The sequence below is a fragment of the Perca fluviatilis genome, chromosome 16 (genome assembly GCF_010015445.1).
Source record: "Perca fluviatilis chromosome 16, GENO_Pfluv_1.0, whole genome shotgun sequence".
Classification (NCBI taxonomy): domain Eukaryota; kingdom Metazoa; phylum Chordata; class Actinopteri; order Perciformes; family Percidae; genus Perca; species Perca fluviatilis.
Genome location: NC_053127.1, coordinates 28,738,357 through 28,753,071, shown reverse-complemented (window position 1 = coordinate 28,753,071; position 14,715 = coordinate 28,738,357). Strand labels below are relative to the sequence as shown.

At 42.3% G+C, this 14,715-nt stretch overlaps 1 protein-coding gene across 1 annotated transcript in view; it reads right to left on the bottom strand.

Moving 5' to 3' along the window:
- Positions 1-2,535: 2,535 nt before the first annotated feature.
- The window catches only part of spns2 (spinster homolog 2 (Drosophila)), a 60,979-nt gene continuing 48,799 nt past the window's right edge, over positions 2,536-14,715 (bottom strand). Inside the window, exons 6-11 of the mRNA XM_039777280.1 lie at positions 13,425-13,564; positions 12,229-12,381; positions 11,733-11,922; positions 9,318-9,383; positions 8,705-8,803; positions 2,536-5,371 (exon numbers count right to left, since the gene is read on the bottom strand). Of these exons, the coding sequence (XP_039633214.1) occupies positions 5,204-5,371; positions 8,705-8,803; positions 9,318-9,383; positions 11,733-11,922; positions 12,229-12,381; positions 13,425-13,564 (816 nt within the window). The 3' untranslated portion in view covers positions 2,536-5,203. The remainder of the gene's footprint in view (positions 5,372-8,704; positions 8,804-9,317; positions 9,384-11,732; positions 11,923-12,228; positions 12,382-13,424; positions 13,565-14,715) is intronic.

Genomic DNA, 14,715 nt, shown 5'->3' with positions numbered 1-14,715 from the left:
TTGTATTCATCGTTGTTATACAATACAGCATTGCACAATTAGACAATAAAACTGGACCTTGAACGTTTAATTCAATGCTTTTTTTTCATCAACTGCCTTATGATATATAGATAAAACAGCAGGATACCCATGGAAGTAGACGCTTTATTCTAAAGTGAAATGAATGGAAACTAATGGCTGTCTGGAAGGCAGAAATACATCTGAAAATGTAAATGAAGGCTTGAGAAAATAGTCAGCAAAGTGTTCTTGTACTTCATGGGATCATCTTGTCTTCCGCCTGCAGGATGTTACACCTTTGTACAGTTTTTCCACCAAGTCGACTGTTGCGTTCAAATACTGCAGGGAGTTGCAACTGGCAGATCGCCCTGCTTCCTCGCCTGAACTCTAACCATTCTGTAAGAAATCCCACACACCTCCATTTCCTGGTTTTCACAAGTTGCTGCAATTTTATCACAGAAAACACTAATCACAGCCCGATCCGGCAGGGGAGAGTTTCAAGCCCGAACAGGTCACCTCTCCTTATGACCTGTCTCTCTTAGTTACGCTGTTATAGTTCTAGACTGCCGGGGGACTTCCTTCCTTTGACACACTGAGCTGCTCTCTCCTCTCTCTTTCTATTACCATTTGTGTGCATCCCGTTCCAGAAATGCTTGTTATTAATCCTAGCTTCTAGGGAGTTTACTCCCCGGAGTCCTTATGTTTTTTCACCCAGCGTATTTTCTTGGAGAACGTTGGCACCAAGATCCTGGTTGCAGCTGTCGCCGTGGTCCTGCTGCACTCCCTGCTGAGCTCAGCGGTGCCCTGCAATGTCATCCTGCTTCCTGCTACGTCCATCCATGCTCTGCTGGGCCACGCTTCATCCTGTAATGCTCTGCAGCGCCCTGATATGACATGAACTACTACAACTATCATTTGAAGTCACTGTTCCATTATTAATGTGACTATTATCACCACTGTTCATCGCATCCCCAACCGGCACCGTCAGACACCGCCTACCAAGAGCCTGGGTCTGTCCCAGGTTTCCTCCCAAGAGGGAGTTTTTCCTCGCCACTGTCGCACTGGTCACACTGCTTGCTCTTGAGGGAATTACTGCAATTGTTGGGGCTTTGTAAATTATAGAGTGTGGTCTCGACCTACTCTATCTGTAAAGTGTCTCGAGATAACTCGTGTTATGATTTGATACTATAAATAAAATTGAATTGAATTGAATTGAATTGAATTTTTCAGAGCACATGTAAGTGAGTTTATAATCAAGTCTTTGTTGACATTTTTTGTTCCTCGCAAACCAAGAAATGAACGAAAAACTGTACAAAGGTGTAACATCCTGCAGGCGGAAGACAAGATGATCCCATGAAGTACAAGAACACTTTGCTGACTATTTTCTCAAGCCTTCATTTACATTTTCAGATGTATTTCTGCCTTCCAGACAGCCATTAGTTTCCATTCATTTCACTTTAGAATAAAGCGTCTACTTCCAGGGGTATCCTGCTGTTTTATCTATATATCATAAGGCAGTTGATGAAAAAAAAAAGCATTGAATTAAACGTTCAAGGTCCAGTTTTATTGTCTAATTGTGCAATGCTGTATAACAACGATGAATACAAAGACTAAAAACTACTCTGTAAAGAATAATTCAGAAGATATATTGCTGGGAATACATGCCAAAAAGGATCATGTGTAGTTACTATTCTTTTTTTATTTCTAAATTCTTTATATTCTTTTCTTGTATTGTTATTAGACATAACTTATCTGCAGTCAGCTACAATTCAAATCTGCAGCGTCAAAGTGTGCTTGAATGTGCCAACTATGAGACTGTTCCAAACACTTCATGCTTGCAGCTGATCAACCAAGGACAAGGTAAACCTTGACCTTTTGGCTCAACATTATAACCTTTACATAAAGTCACAACAGATACCTTGTCCTTTTAATCAGTGAGTCACAGTTTAATCTTGTTATTCTGTACCGGCAACTACAGCAGCTCCCCATTGTCCTCCAGTGCGGAGTTGGCTGGTGTGCTGCCAGTTATTGTGTCTTTTCTTTGCTTAGTTAATAATTAGAGAGGCTTTGCACCGTGTGTGTGTGAGTGTGATAAAGGCAGGAAGGAGGGAAGGCAGCTCAGGTCTTGATAAGATGCCAGATAGTTGGTCAAATAACCACCACTCTAAGAAGGCCTGGACACTCCCTGAGTAAACTGAGACAGGAAATAGATCATAGAACAATCATTTGTGTATCATAATGTGTATCACTTTCAGCGTTTACAATGTCATAAAACTTTGGATAGCATCAGGGTCAGAGTGTCTTTTAAGTCCTGAAAGAAGTCCTCCTAATGAAAGGAGCTCTACATTATGCTTCCCAGGTAATGAGGAGAGAGCCCTATAAATGTTGATGTTCCCAAACCGTCTCTTAGCAAGCACTTAAACTGCTTGTAGAACTGCTGATGTGGAAAGCACTAAAGTGTAACCTGAAAACCTAAACTTTCTGTTTAAACTGAGGAGAAGGTGTGGTTTAGGCTTGATATGATGGCTCCAAGAAGCTTCAGACAGATCTTCTCAAATCACATCTAACATTTATTTTTCTCTTTTTCCAAAAAATTCTCCCAGTTTCGCTCGTCACAGGCTAACTGTCTTCCTCGGTCTGTCAGTTGTCACAATCTGCTGATCCTCCAGGCTGTAGTGCTCACCCTGCCCTGACCCACACTGAATCTCTATTGTCAAAGCGCACCGGCATGGCGGATGAGACAGTTTTGCTCTCACACATCACTAAGTGTAAATGTGGACTATTAATGGCAACCCTGCAGCCCAAAAAAGCTAACAACCTAGAAATAATAAAGCTCTCTTTAAGGCTGGAAATAGAAATGCGCGCTCCAGTGAGTAACTTGCCCGGCTCCGCGCCTTTTATAAATAGCGTTGAATATCTGAGGACACACTCAAAGGAGGGGAAAAAGCCGCAAAGCGCTCTGTAAAGTCAGGGGGAATTTATAAATCAGGGGCTTTATAGCATGAATGGAATCTATAAATATCCCAGTCATGAAACAACCCTAGTTGTACAAAGTTGTGGATGTTGTCATATTTCTTGGTCCCTAAGGTGCTGTTTGCAGCTCGTTACATAAAAGCTGCTGCTGTTTAAGTTTGAGGTTTTTCTTCATTGGGATGTTTAGTACAAATCTGTACAGTTCTATAGGGGCCTCTAGTATACTATGTGAGGTATGCAATGCTATGTTTGCTATATGTACACAAAGCTTGATGTAATCTGACAAGCTGGTGTATCATTAACCCATCTATAGGTGAGGCATAAAAGCGAAGGTGCAAAATGAACTATTCTGATTCTGGCAGTTCTTTGTAGATACAGATGGAAATGTATTAAAGTTAAAGTAGGAGAGTAAGGCTTTTGATATTGAATATGTTTCAAAGTGTATTCTCAGTGTAATGTTCTGATATCAAATATACATGTGTACTGGATACATGTATGTAGTTCAGGAAAAGATTTCTAATTAGGCTGGTTATTACCATTTATAACTGCAGACTTGCTGTTTGTTACCATGTATTAATGGCTTATTAACATGCAGACTTTGCTCATTAGAAAGTGACAAACAACTTGCCCTTTATTAATGGTCTGATAATTTGACTTTATTAAAGACTCAAAAGCCAGAGAGATTTTTCACAACCTGGCAACCGAAAACGTATAGCTTCTAATCTATATCTAATCTATAAAGCATTAGTAAATGATTCATTAACGATTAATACAACTGTTAAACCTTTATTTAAGGTACTGTATAAGCTTTGAAATGTTGAGCCAGCCTCCTCACGTCTATGTTGAGCATCATATTTGTAATAAAGCACATCCAATACAGGAATAAGCTTTCAATGCCTCCAAGTGTTTCAAGTCTGAGTCTTTTTAACTCCATCTGTTGCTCTATTAGCTTTGCCCTACAGCATGTAGTGTGAAAGTCAATGGGGTTGTGGTTAGATATAGTTTGAGTGAACATGTGCCATCTGCCCACACTGTGCAATAATGTGGTGAGATAGCTTAAACCACAAATTGGACCACAAACTAGTATCTATTACTGGCACGACGGCAAGAGTGGGACTTTTATTTTGGTCATTGTTCTGCATCTCTTCCCTTTTCTTCCCTGGATCAGGCCCAACAGAAGCCACACATCAGCTTAGCGGTGCCTTTGCAGAGACCCCTTTAAAAGATTACACACAGGACATAATATCGGCTTGGATGGTAGCTTGACCCCAGGATTAAAAACTTGAAAAACTTCCACTGAAACTTGAAGTTCAGTTTCCACATTTCTAGCTGCCCTCTTCAATACATATGATTTCAAATATGCTTATTCTGCTTAAATTGTGCTAAAAATCCGTCTTAATAAGGGGTTTTGGTGTGGGAACAACAAACTCCTTTGGGTGAAGACAAGGCTGTCTGCAGACAGACATCAGACTGCCATCCTGTCTAAAAATGTCCCTCATCTTCAACAGGAAGGAAGTCATTTCTGAGAACGCTGGCACCAGGGGAGTAAGTCAGTGTGATAAAAAGTAGGAAGAAATAGTCAGAAAGAAACAAGGAGTCATGTCTCACCATCTGAAAGCGGATGAGTGTGTTTGTTTTAGCCTTTTAAGGCTATGACCAGCTACCGTGACCTCTGGGCTCGTCACATTTTTTGGTGTTTGAAAGAGGAAATTGTGAATGTTTTGTTGACATTTTTTATTCCTTGCAAACCAAGAAATGAACGAATTAGCAATTTTTTGATGTGAATTCTTGAATAAAAGGGGAGGTAGTTGGTAAAAGTCTATGTAAGGACACTTAAACAAATTGATGGCTAGAACAGCTTGTGTCAGCTCTGGAGCACTTTTATAGTAGCTGACTGGGACTTTCTATTGGCTCTGAGGCCCTTCTGCTTTCTGAGTCTATCTGAGCTCCATTGTTGGCATCACTGGGCAGCTTGTCCCTGACACACTTCAAACCCCACAACTGGGTTAAAGAGAATATAATTGTCACCATGTCTAACGTCGTTATGTCTGTATGGCACTCAGAATAACACCAATATTATTGCTGCTTCTCCAGCCTCTTGCACTGAGGTGGTGTGTTTGGATTAGTGGAGCTCAGAAAGAGAACATCTCAAGCAAGTCTTAAATATTTAAAGAATGAATGGCTAAATAACAAATGAAATAATGATGAGTTATTCAAACACTGTCTGAGTCACTTACTGTTTCTCGGCCTTCTCCCTGTCATCCAGGAAAAACAGCGCAGTGGCCAGGAAAAACATGCCCCCCAGGACGATGATGAATGGACAGAGCATGAGGGCATAGCCCAGACTGAGGAACTGCCACAGCGCCGAGGTTGCGTAGCTCTGCTGAAGGGCGTCGGAGATCTGCACACAAATACACAATGACAAACACATACCGCCGCCGCCGCCAAAACCACCACACATACGCACACAGACAAACACAGACACAAAGACAAGAGAGATTTAATTCAAGCTAATCATCTACCAAAAGTTCTTAAAATATCCTGTCATGCTCCGACACACTCTACCTGACGCTATGCTCAACTCACTCACAGACAGTGGGAGCTCTGCATGTTTCATCACAGATCAAAGTGACACACAGCATGATGCGAGACGCCCTGTTTTAGCGTGGCAGGATTTTTACAGCTAATAGCTCGTACTGTATTGTTGTCAAAGGCTTGGGTAACACTTGTGTTCAGTCTGTCTGTGATGCTTGGCGCTGAGGAAAACAGCAGCTGGAGAATAGTGGGTGTAAAGTGACCATTGTTGCTTTCCAGTGTCACTCACAAGGCAGCTCTCAAACACTGTACTGACAATCGCGACAGACAGGAGGCTGCCGATGGTAGCTTTTAGCAGATTATGTGTATGTATGCACAGCAGGAAGAAGAGGGGGCTTCTTGTCTGTGTGTGAGTGAGAGTCTGAGCGGCCATAGTTCACCCTGGCTCAAGAACATTATACAGTATGTTAGCGTCAGCAGAATGAGATTCTCCACGGAGAGAGCTGGAGAACTGCTGACAGGAGGATGTCGGGAGGGAGTAAACGCGTGCGTACAGTGCACATGTTCATGTGCATGCACATATCCTGGAGGAGTGATCAGAGAAAGAGTGAGGATAGTGGAAGGAAATCAATGAAATACACATGTGTGGCAAAACATGGTGTACGTCCAGCAGCTGTGTGTGTGGCCATTGCAGAGCTATTTCGCCAGGTACGGTAAATTGCCTGCGACTTGCAACAGTACAGCTTAGCTAAAAATACATTTGTATTGTGTAGTGTGCTGCTGCGTGTCTAATTATCGAGCTAGATTAGATTTCTTGGGAGATTGCTGAGAGATTGTTCCTGGCGTTTCCCTGCCACCCACTCTGCCCGCGGACATGTCCTACTCATGCAGTATAGGAGGAGTCCATTAAGTGGTTCTCGGGGGATTCTTATGTGACAACTGTTTTGGTCTACGTGCTGATGGAGGGAGATGTTGGCACAAGCCCAGGAGAATTTCTGATGCACTTTGTTTTTTACACAACAGGAAGTGGTAATTGTGTGGCATTTGGGCACCAATATCTGCAGGCGTTCCCGCAAAAAGCAACTATGGTGCTATGGTGGTTTGTAGAGTTGGGCACATCATCTGCTGGTCTGTTTGGTGCACATGTCAAAACCCAATTGTGAACCAAAATGACTGACTCACTCGCTCACTTTCTCCTGTGGTTGCTTAGCAATAACCACCCGTCTGTTTTCCTTGAGATTCTCCACTTTGCTCATTCACAGGATTTGTGCCAGTGTGCATAAGTGACTGCATATCTGCCCGCACTCAGCGTGCGTCACGACTAGTCCATCACACTCGCGTGCTAAGCCTCAGTTAAAAAATTGAGGCAGTGAGTGGTGACGCACTTGGAGCATTCTGTCCCTCGTAGGTCGGGGGTTTGAGGAGGAGGGAGAAACCCCCGGGCATTCAGTATGTCACTCAGAGGAGAGTCGTGAGCCCGGGGGCTGGATGGAGAACCTGGGTGACTGGCGAACTGTGTGTGGGCTGCATTATTCTGACATTTGAAACTTGTTGAAATATTATGAGAGCAACTATATTGGGTAGCATATCATGTTGTAAGGCTGAAGCTAAAAGTATAACTAACGATGATTTTAATTATCAATTAATCATTCATCTATTTAATTGCGTAGTCTATGAAATGTCAGAAAATGGTGAAACATGCCCGTCAAACGTTCCCCGAACCCAAAGTGACATCTTTGCATTGATTGTTTTGTCTGACCAACAGGCCAAAACCCAAAGATAATTCATTACTAATCAATTAATTGATATGAAACAGCTGTGTGAAGCAACAAATACTCAAATTTGAGATGCTGAAAACAGGAAATGTTTATAATTTTTGTTTAAATAAATGACGTAAGAATCAGGTATCAAAACTGCTGTCAGTCATTTTTCTGTGGATTGAATAATCCATTAATCTTTTCAGGACTGGTTGTAATATTTACGTCAGTTAGAATTAAAGTGATCCAGACTGAATCACACATCACACATCACATTTCAAAGTACTGTATCGCTCTTGTGTCAACAGGACGTTTGTAGAATATAGGTTGACACTGGGTTTTATTTGATCTGCAGGAACAATACAGCGTCGGATTCTGTTTCCCAGAATTTGGATTTTTTTTTTATTTATTTTTTTATGCCAGTTCTGTTTAGTCTTTTTAAAGAGCTTGTCAGTACTTGGACATAACTTACTACTCCTTTTATCTGGCTTCGACAATAGTTTAACATTTCCATTTAGGGAAGAAAAGAAAAACAGGACACTTTGAATGCAGCTCGACAGACAGCTGCGTCTGTTGCCAGACTGTCAGGCCCTGACAGTGGATCTCCAGGATCAGTTTGATTCACTAATCAAAGACTTCCACTTTGTCTTTGTTAACATGACCTAGGCTGTGAGCCAGAGGCACAACAATAAAACACAATGTAACACTGAGGCAGGCTATTCTCTCCCAGCAAATCACTGGCACATCATAGAAACTGATATAAAAAGTTAAAGATTCGGATGTGATGTGAAGATTGGGACATGCAGTATGTCTGTGATGTTTGTTTTGTGTTGTCTGTGCGTATTTTTCATTGTGTCCTGTAGGCTCAAATAAGGAATACAGATTGTGTACCTCCATGGAGTTACTATTTAACTTCAGAAATGTTCATTCTCTATTGGGAATGAGAGGAATGTTGCTTGACAGTCTGAGGTGGATCCTGTTTTACACTCCATTAAATAGCAAGCAGCACTTGTATTCTGGCCCCCTGGATATATGCATGAGGGGGGGGGGGCTGTGGGGGGTTGAGTGACCGTGACCTTGAGAAGCCTAGCTTCCCAGTAAGAACCCCTCTCTCATCTCCTGACCAATCAAATACAGTAACACTGGCCCCTCCTGGGAACCATGAGATGTATGCCTGATAGGAAACGCCACTAACAGCCTGAAGAGCAGCGGAAATCGCAACAGTGTTCACCGGCCCTCCTGAGACGTGTGCTAAAAGCTTGTACTTCACTTTGCACTGGCCCACTTAAAGCAATGCCTGAACTGGTATCTGAATACATGGTGTGTGTGAACGGGCCGCTTACATATACACTGAAGCTGTGCCTTCCAGCTGAGATTTACGACCTGGGAGTACATCTTAAATATACCTCCCCCACCCTGAGATTCTTTTGGAAGAGCCTTACCAGGCCTATCAGGTACGGACTTCCTGCGTCACCCAGGAGATGAGAGGTGAAGCTCTGAAAAGCGACCGCCGTTGCTCTCCGCGTTGGGATAACGACAAACTGCACAGAGAGAGAGAGAGAGAGAAACGGAGGGTGAAAAATACATGAGACGATGTGAGGTGATGAAGAGACAGAGGTAGAAAGATTCACTCAGCCATGTTAAAACAACTCTTGCTTCTTCAATTATGTACACAGAGCCCACCTCATTGGTTCAGAACACCCCAGGCAGACCTGTCACTCAAATGTCAGTAATGGTTTATCTCTGTCTCTGCATACTCACTACAGTCTCCAACCTAGTTACAAATTTAGGCACTTTTTGGTCCACCCACCTTACTGAAAGTCTAATTTCATTTGGCTTACTTTTCACTTTTAGATACCAAAACATACATCAGATTTGTTTTCCTGAACAGTGTAGGAATCAATCATGGTAAAGACAGTAATTATCAGCCCCACCCAAACTAGTCCACTCACACATCTCACAAAACTGTGTCTAATTAGATGGCCACCGTTTGGTGTAGTTTGTTGCAGGAATTTCCACTGACCCAGTGGATAAGTATAGGTTCTCAGTACTTACCATTAAAATGTCTGCTGTTATGGCCCAGTTCAGGAAAAGCAGCGTCTCGCCTATAAAGATGCAAACCTAAATAAAGCAGAAAAAAAAGAGTCTATTTAGTGGTGCTAATTAAGATCAGCCAATTTCCACTGCACAAAAGACTGGTAGGCAGACATGAAGCCAAATAAGGAGGTTGCAGATATTGCTACTGTGTGTGGGAATCCAATGCTGAATAAAAGTGCTTTGGTTGCTGTGGTTTAAAAACATGTTATTATGCTGTGGCCCAATTATACGTGGAGGTGCAGGCCCTTCATTTTGGTCCCATTGAGCCTACAAGCTGAAAAACAGCACAGGAAGATAAGGATGGTCAAAGCCGTATAGCCACATATTCAATGTGGGTACATTTGAACACTTCCTAAGTTTAAATCCAGCTGCAACGTTTGCATTTATGTCCTACTGTACTTCTGAATGGGTGGAACAGAAAATGTAAGCTTTAAATAACATGGTAGACTTGAGGCACAGCGTACTACAGTATATGTGCAAGCAGGCTACTGTATGTACACAGGCCGGTAGCAGCTGGTGTTGCTATTAGGCCACTTTCTTAAAAACAGACCCAGAGGGATTTGGTTTGCAGTGGAATCTCGCGTGTCTGTATTGGCTGGTTTCGTCTGGCACGGTTTGACAAGGCAGGTTGATGTGTGTTTCCTGCTGGGGAATAACCCTTCTGCCAGTGTGCCAGACCTACAGTACAGTACAGAGAGCTACAGAAGGGGGTCTGACAGAAGAGATGTAGACAAGTGTGTTCTGAGAGCTGCGAACCAGACACCGTGACCGACATGTTGCCTCTTAGAAGAGAGAAGCCCAGCCTTTCCTCAGATTAGCTGCGTGTTGGCGATACAACAGCTGCGAATGGTCAACGGTTACACAGCCACGTCACGCCTTATAACATGACACATCTATCAGTGCTTCGCAATGAAACCTGAGCTGATCACTTACAACTGCTGCTGTACTGTACAATGATTTAACCTGGTAGTGTAGAATAATCCGAGAAGAAGTGAAGTCACATGTTTAAAGTCATGGCCTGTTATGGTTTAACTACTAATACTGTTGTATCTTTCCTCCCAAAAAAATCTTAATTGGTCCTGGGTAAGATCTGAAACATTTGAGAGCATCCAATGACTGCATCTTTATCCCTTTGTGACCATTGTCACACAGCATTTGCCTAGAATTGAGTTGGACCAGTCTGTTGTCATGTAATAAATATGGACACCTCGGGTCTAATTGGCTGAGTCATGCCTCACGTCAAACACCTAATAAATGTGCACCTTTGACCTCATGGGAGTTCATTCATTCATTTAATTAAAATCGCCACTTAAGCAAGTCATTATTTCTCATTTAGTAAGTACTTTTTTCAGCAGCTGTTGAAAACCAGTACGCTCCATATATTTTATATTGTCATTCTTTGTTGATTGAAATGGCGTGTTATCACAGTTTTTTAAAAGCACTCATTGTCCAATAATGTGGCCTGTCATCCTGCACATACAAACAACGCACCTCACACATACTTTAGTTTTTACTATTTTTTTATTTTCATTACTACTGTTATATTATTAATTTGTAATTGTTCATTTTACTGTTATTGGGTATTATTTTGTAACAATTCTTGTCTTGTGAAGCACTGACTTTGTCTGTAAAAGGTGCTATATTAAACAAACTTATTATACTGTTAACAAAAAAATCAAAGGTCAGACATGGCAAGGTCACACATTTAGGATATGGAAGGCTGTTTGTTATGTTCCCCCACACTCATGGGAAATATTTTCCATCTTTCCCAGCTTTCCAGCATTATTACCGCCCAGGTTGTTGCGAGTCAGTTCCTATTCCTTTGTCTCTTGATAAGAGTGAGAAATGTGTGCCTGGTGAGTCCAACAGCCCAGAGTGCATTGTTTCAGGGCAGCGATTGCTAAGTTGCACCCTTTCCTGCTTCACAAGGCAATTAAGCTCTCTGGGCATTTGCCTGAGATTTTTAACTTTTGGCCAGATGAAGTATGAGCCTCAACCACCTGCAGCAGCTCCCGAGGCCATCTCAATCTAACCTGCAATTAAGGCTATTCATTATGAGGAGCAACATCCCACTCACTGCCTCTGGGCCTGAAATGAGCTGGCATCAGGCAAAGTGTCCTTCTACTGCTCATTCCTGATTCAAACATTAACCCCGCCCGATAAGCTTTTACTAAGCCTTCTCTTGTTAGATTGGTTACCAGACTTTCCCTTTTAATTCTAAGCCCCTAAAGCTAACCCATAATTAACATACTAATCGCTCCTTGGCAGAGGGACATTTTCACTGATGACCAGAAAGCAGAAAGGGGCCTAATCACAAACTTCCTCTGCTGCAGACACAATATATACAAACGGGTAACAGGAAGGGATTCTTACATAAGCTCCTACGATGCTCTTCTTGGCCACCACGAAGATGAGGCAGACGAAGATAGCCGAGCCCAGCATGCTGACAGCGCACACGAGCGGGTCGGCTCGCTCTGTCTTCTGGCGGCACAGGCGCGTCGTGGCGGCCCCGATGACCACGCCTAACAGACCCGTCACACAGGTGATCACCCCAAAGATAAGGCTAGACAGGAGAGCAGAGACAAGACTTACGTTATTTCAAATATATATCATGCAAGTGTTAAGTCCATGGTACCTGGCAAAGCTAGGTTGTGCACATTTCAAAAATAAGCATCGGACATTATAAATGTTGCAACATTGAAATACTTCCAATATAAATAGATGAACTGGACTTTAGCTCTGTAGTAGTTCAGTCCAGTTCATCCAGCTTTGAACACAAAGGATGCTGGTATCTTTCTCTTTTACACGGTTTCAGATTACACCTGTGACTTTAAAGCCTGCTCTCTATGTTTAGTCATTAACCTCTCACCTGTCTGTGCTACTGCAGATCTCTTTGGTGCAGGCCTCGGCCGTCTTCTGCACCACCTGAGCTCTGGACAGGTACAGAGGGATCCACATGCCAAACGCACCAGTGGCAAAAGACACCGACGAGGATGCCAGGGAGGAGAACACATAGCTCCGACTAGCCACACGAGAGAAAAACACGCACAATCAAACAGGTGATTATCTTGGCTTACAACAAAAACAAGCTACTTTTTTTCTCACACAATCACAAACATCTCACTTGCTCTCTTCGTAAAAAAAACCCATCTGATAACATCTGCAAATAGATAATAAGGGAACACAAAAGACAAAAAGCATATCTGTGCTACATTGTAGACTGAAATGATATGCAGTTGACAGTTTTATGTAGGAGACAAAAATAACACACCGTTTAACACATTCCATTGGTTGTGAATGTGGAAGACTGTGTACAGCTAAAAGTCACACTGTGAAGTGCATAAATATGTGGTTGCTCTCCTAAAATAGTTCCCATAAACCTGCATGGCTACATCACAGTAGCTATATAGAGTTTATAACATTTCTTAAAGAAATGTAGCCCACAGGTCATATAATAACAAGGGCCTTCAGTGTCATGGATGCAAAGCTCCCTTCACAGGTCAGCAGTATTGCATGAATGACACTGGTTCACTGTGTCTTGTGTTGACATTTCCATGCCTCTAATGGCTACTGTAGGCTAACCACGAGTGGATGTATGAATGTAAAAAGTGTGTATGTGTGTATCTAGGGCTCTAGGATCATTTTCATTATCTATATAATGTGCCAATTCAATACATCAGAAAAACAGAAGACGGTTTAAAACCCAAATAGAGTCCTTTTCCTATAACGTTAAGGCACAAAAAGAAGTTGGAACTAGCAAATATTTGGTACTGTTGCTTGAAAACTGATTTAACCGATTAATCAAAATAATTGATTGTTGACTAAGTGATTAGTGGACTAATTGTTGCAGCGCTATTTGTATCCAAAACCCCAAAACAACTCCAAAGATCGAATATATAATGCTTGCAGCCTATCATTCAACAAGTGTAAGCTAAATTGTTAGCACGTATGGCTCTTAGTGACCTGCTGGGGGAAAATGGATGATCTTAGGCCCAATACTAATCACTGAACAGATCAATCTCCCCAAAACCTGGTGTATTCTCTAAGGCTGATGGGAGGCCTTACTTCTTGGCGAGCGCCTTCATGTCACAGAGCCAGGAGGTGCGGGTCCTGATGCGTCCCATCTGGTCAACGATGCCTCTTTTTGGCTCAGGCACGAAGAGCAGGATCAGAGTTCCTGCGGTGATCCCTAAAAGTGGGGACACCTACCGGGGCAAGAAAGACCTATTAGGGCTTTGGATCGTGTGAACACATCACACTGACATGATATTCATAGGACAAAGAACAGCAGGTTTACAATGTGAATGGACTGTGTTTGCCGATACGCCTGACAATTCTATACAAGCCCTCTGGAGCTAAGAACATTCCCTCTGCTTAATCTGTTGGCACTGTGTGTGTATTTATGTGTGTGTGTGTGTGTGTGTGTGTGCATGGAGGGGGGCTTGCCTATGTGTATAAGCATACAAGACTCTAAGACTCTGAGAGCTTTTGACTTTGAGAGCTGCTTTGTGAGCTCTTTCTGCACCAAGGTGAAAACCCATCTGCTATTCTGTTCACTATCATCTTTTATGGGTTATGAGGTAGCATGTTTGTGCATGTGTGTGTCTGTGTATGTGGGGGAGACAAAGACAAAAGGCAGGATGGGATGTGTGGGAGAGGATTTGTTTGACTAATACAAATTGCTCACAAAAGCAAAACCAATTTCATCTGTCAGGGGAAATTCATCATATGATATTTTGTAGCTTATAAAAGCCATTTATATGCACAAGGACTGTGGTACTGTGAAATGTGTATGTGTGTGTGTATTTGTGTGCGTTCTCAAGATTTTTATTGAGGGAGTAATTCTGAGTCTGATGTGGCTCATAATGTGGCTGAGTGCAGTGGTTATGGTCTCAAAGGTGTGAGGATTACACCAACACTGATAATTTCCTTTCCCATATTGTGTCTTCTTTCCAATCTTTCTCTGCTTGGGTGGAGCAACTTAATTGGATCGACATCTATAGCAGAATCATATAATGTGCTGGAGGCAGCTTAATGGAAGATACAGAGCTCATCTCAAAGAAAATAAATATTAGCTTTGTTTTGCACTCAAGGCCGCCCATAATTATTCAAAAAGACACCAGGAGTCTGTGACTTTTGACCTTAATTCCCAAAGGGCCCATTAGACAATTCCTGTATGGATTGTTTGCAATCAAAAGAATTAGCTACTGCCCTCTCCTGATCCTCATTTCTATGCATCCCCTTGTTCCATCTTATCGTCCACATTTTCTATAAACAAGGAACTTCGCTGGAACTGGTTGGGCAAAAACAAACGGAAGCGCTGCAGTGTTTTTTTCCTTAAAGCAGGATACTGCTG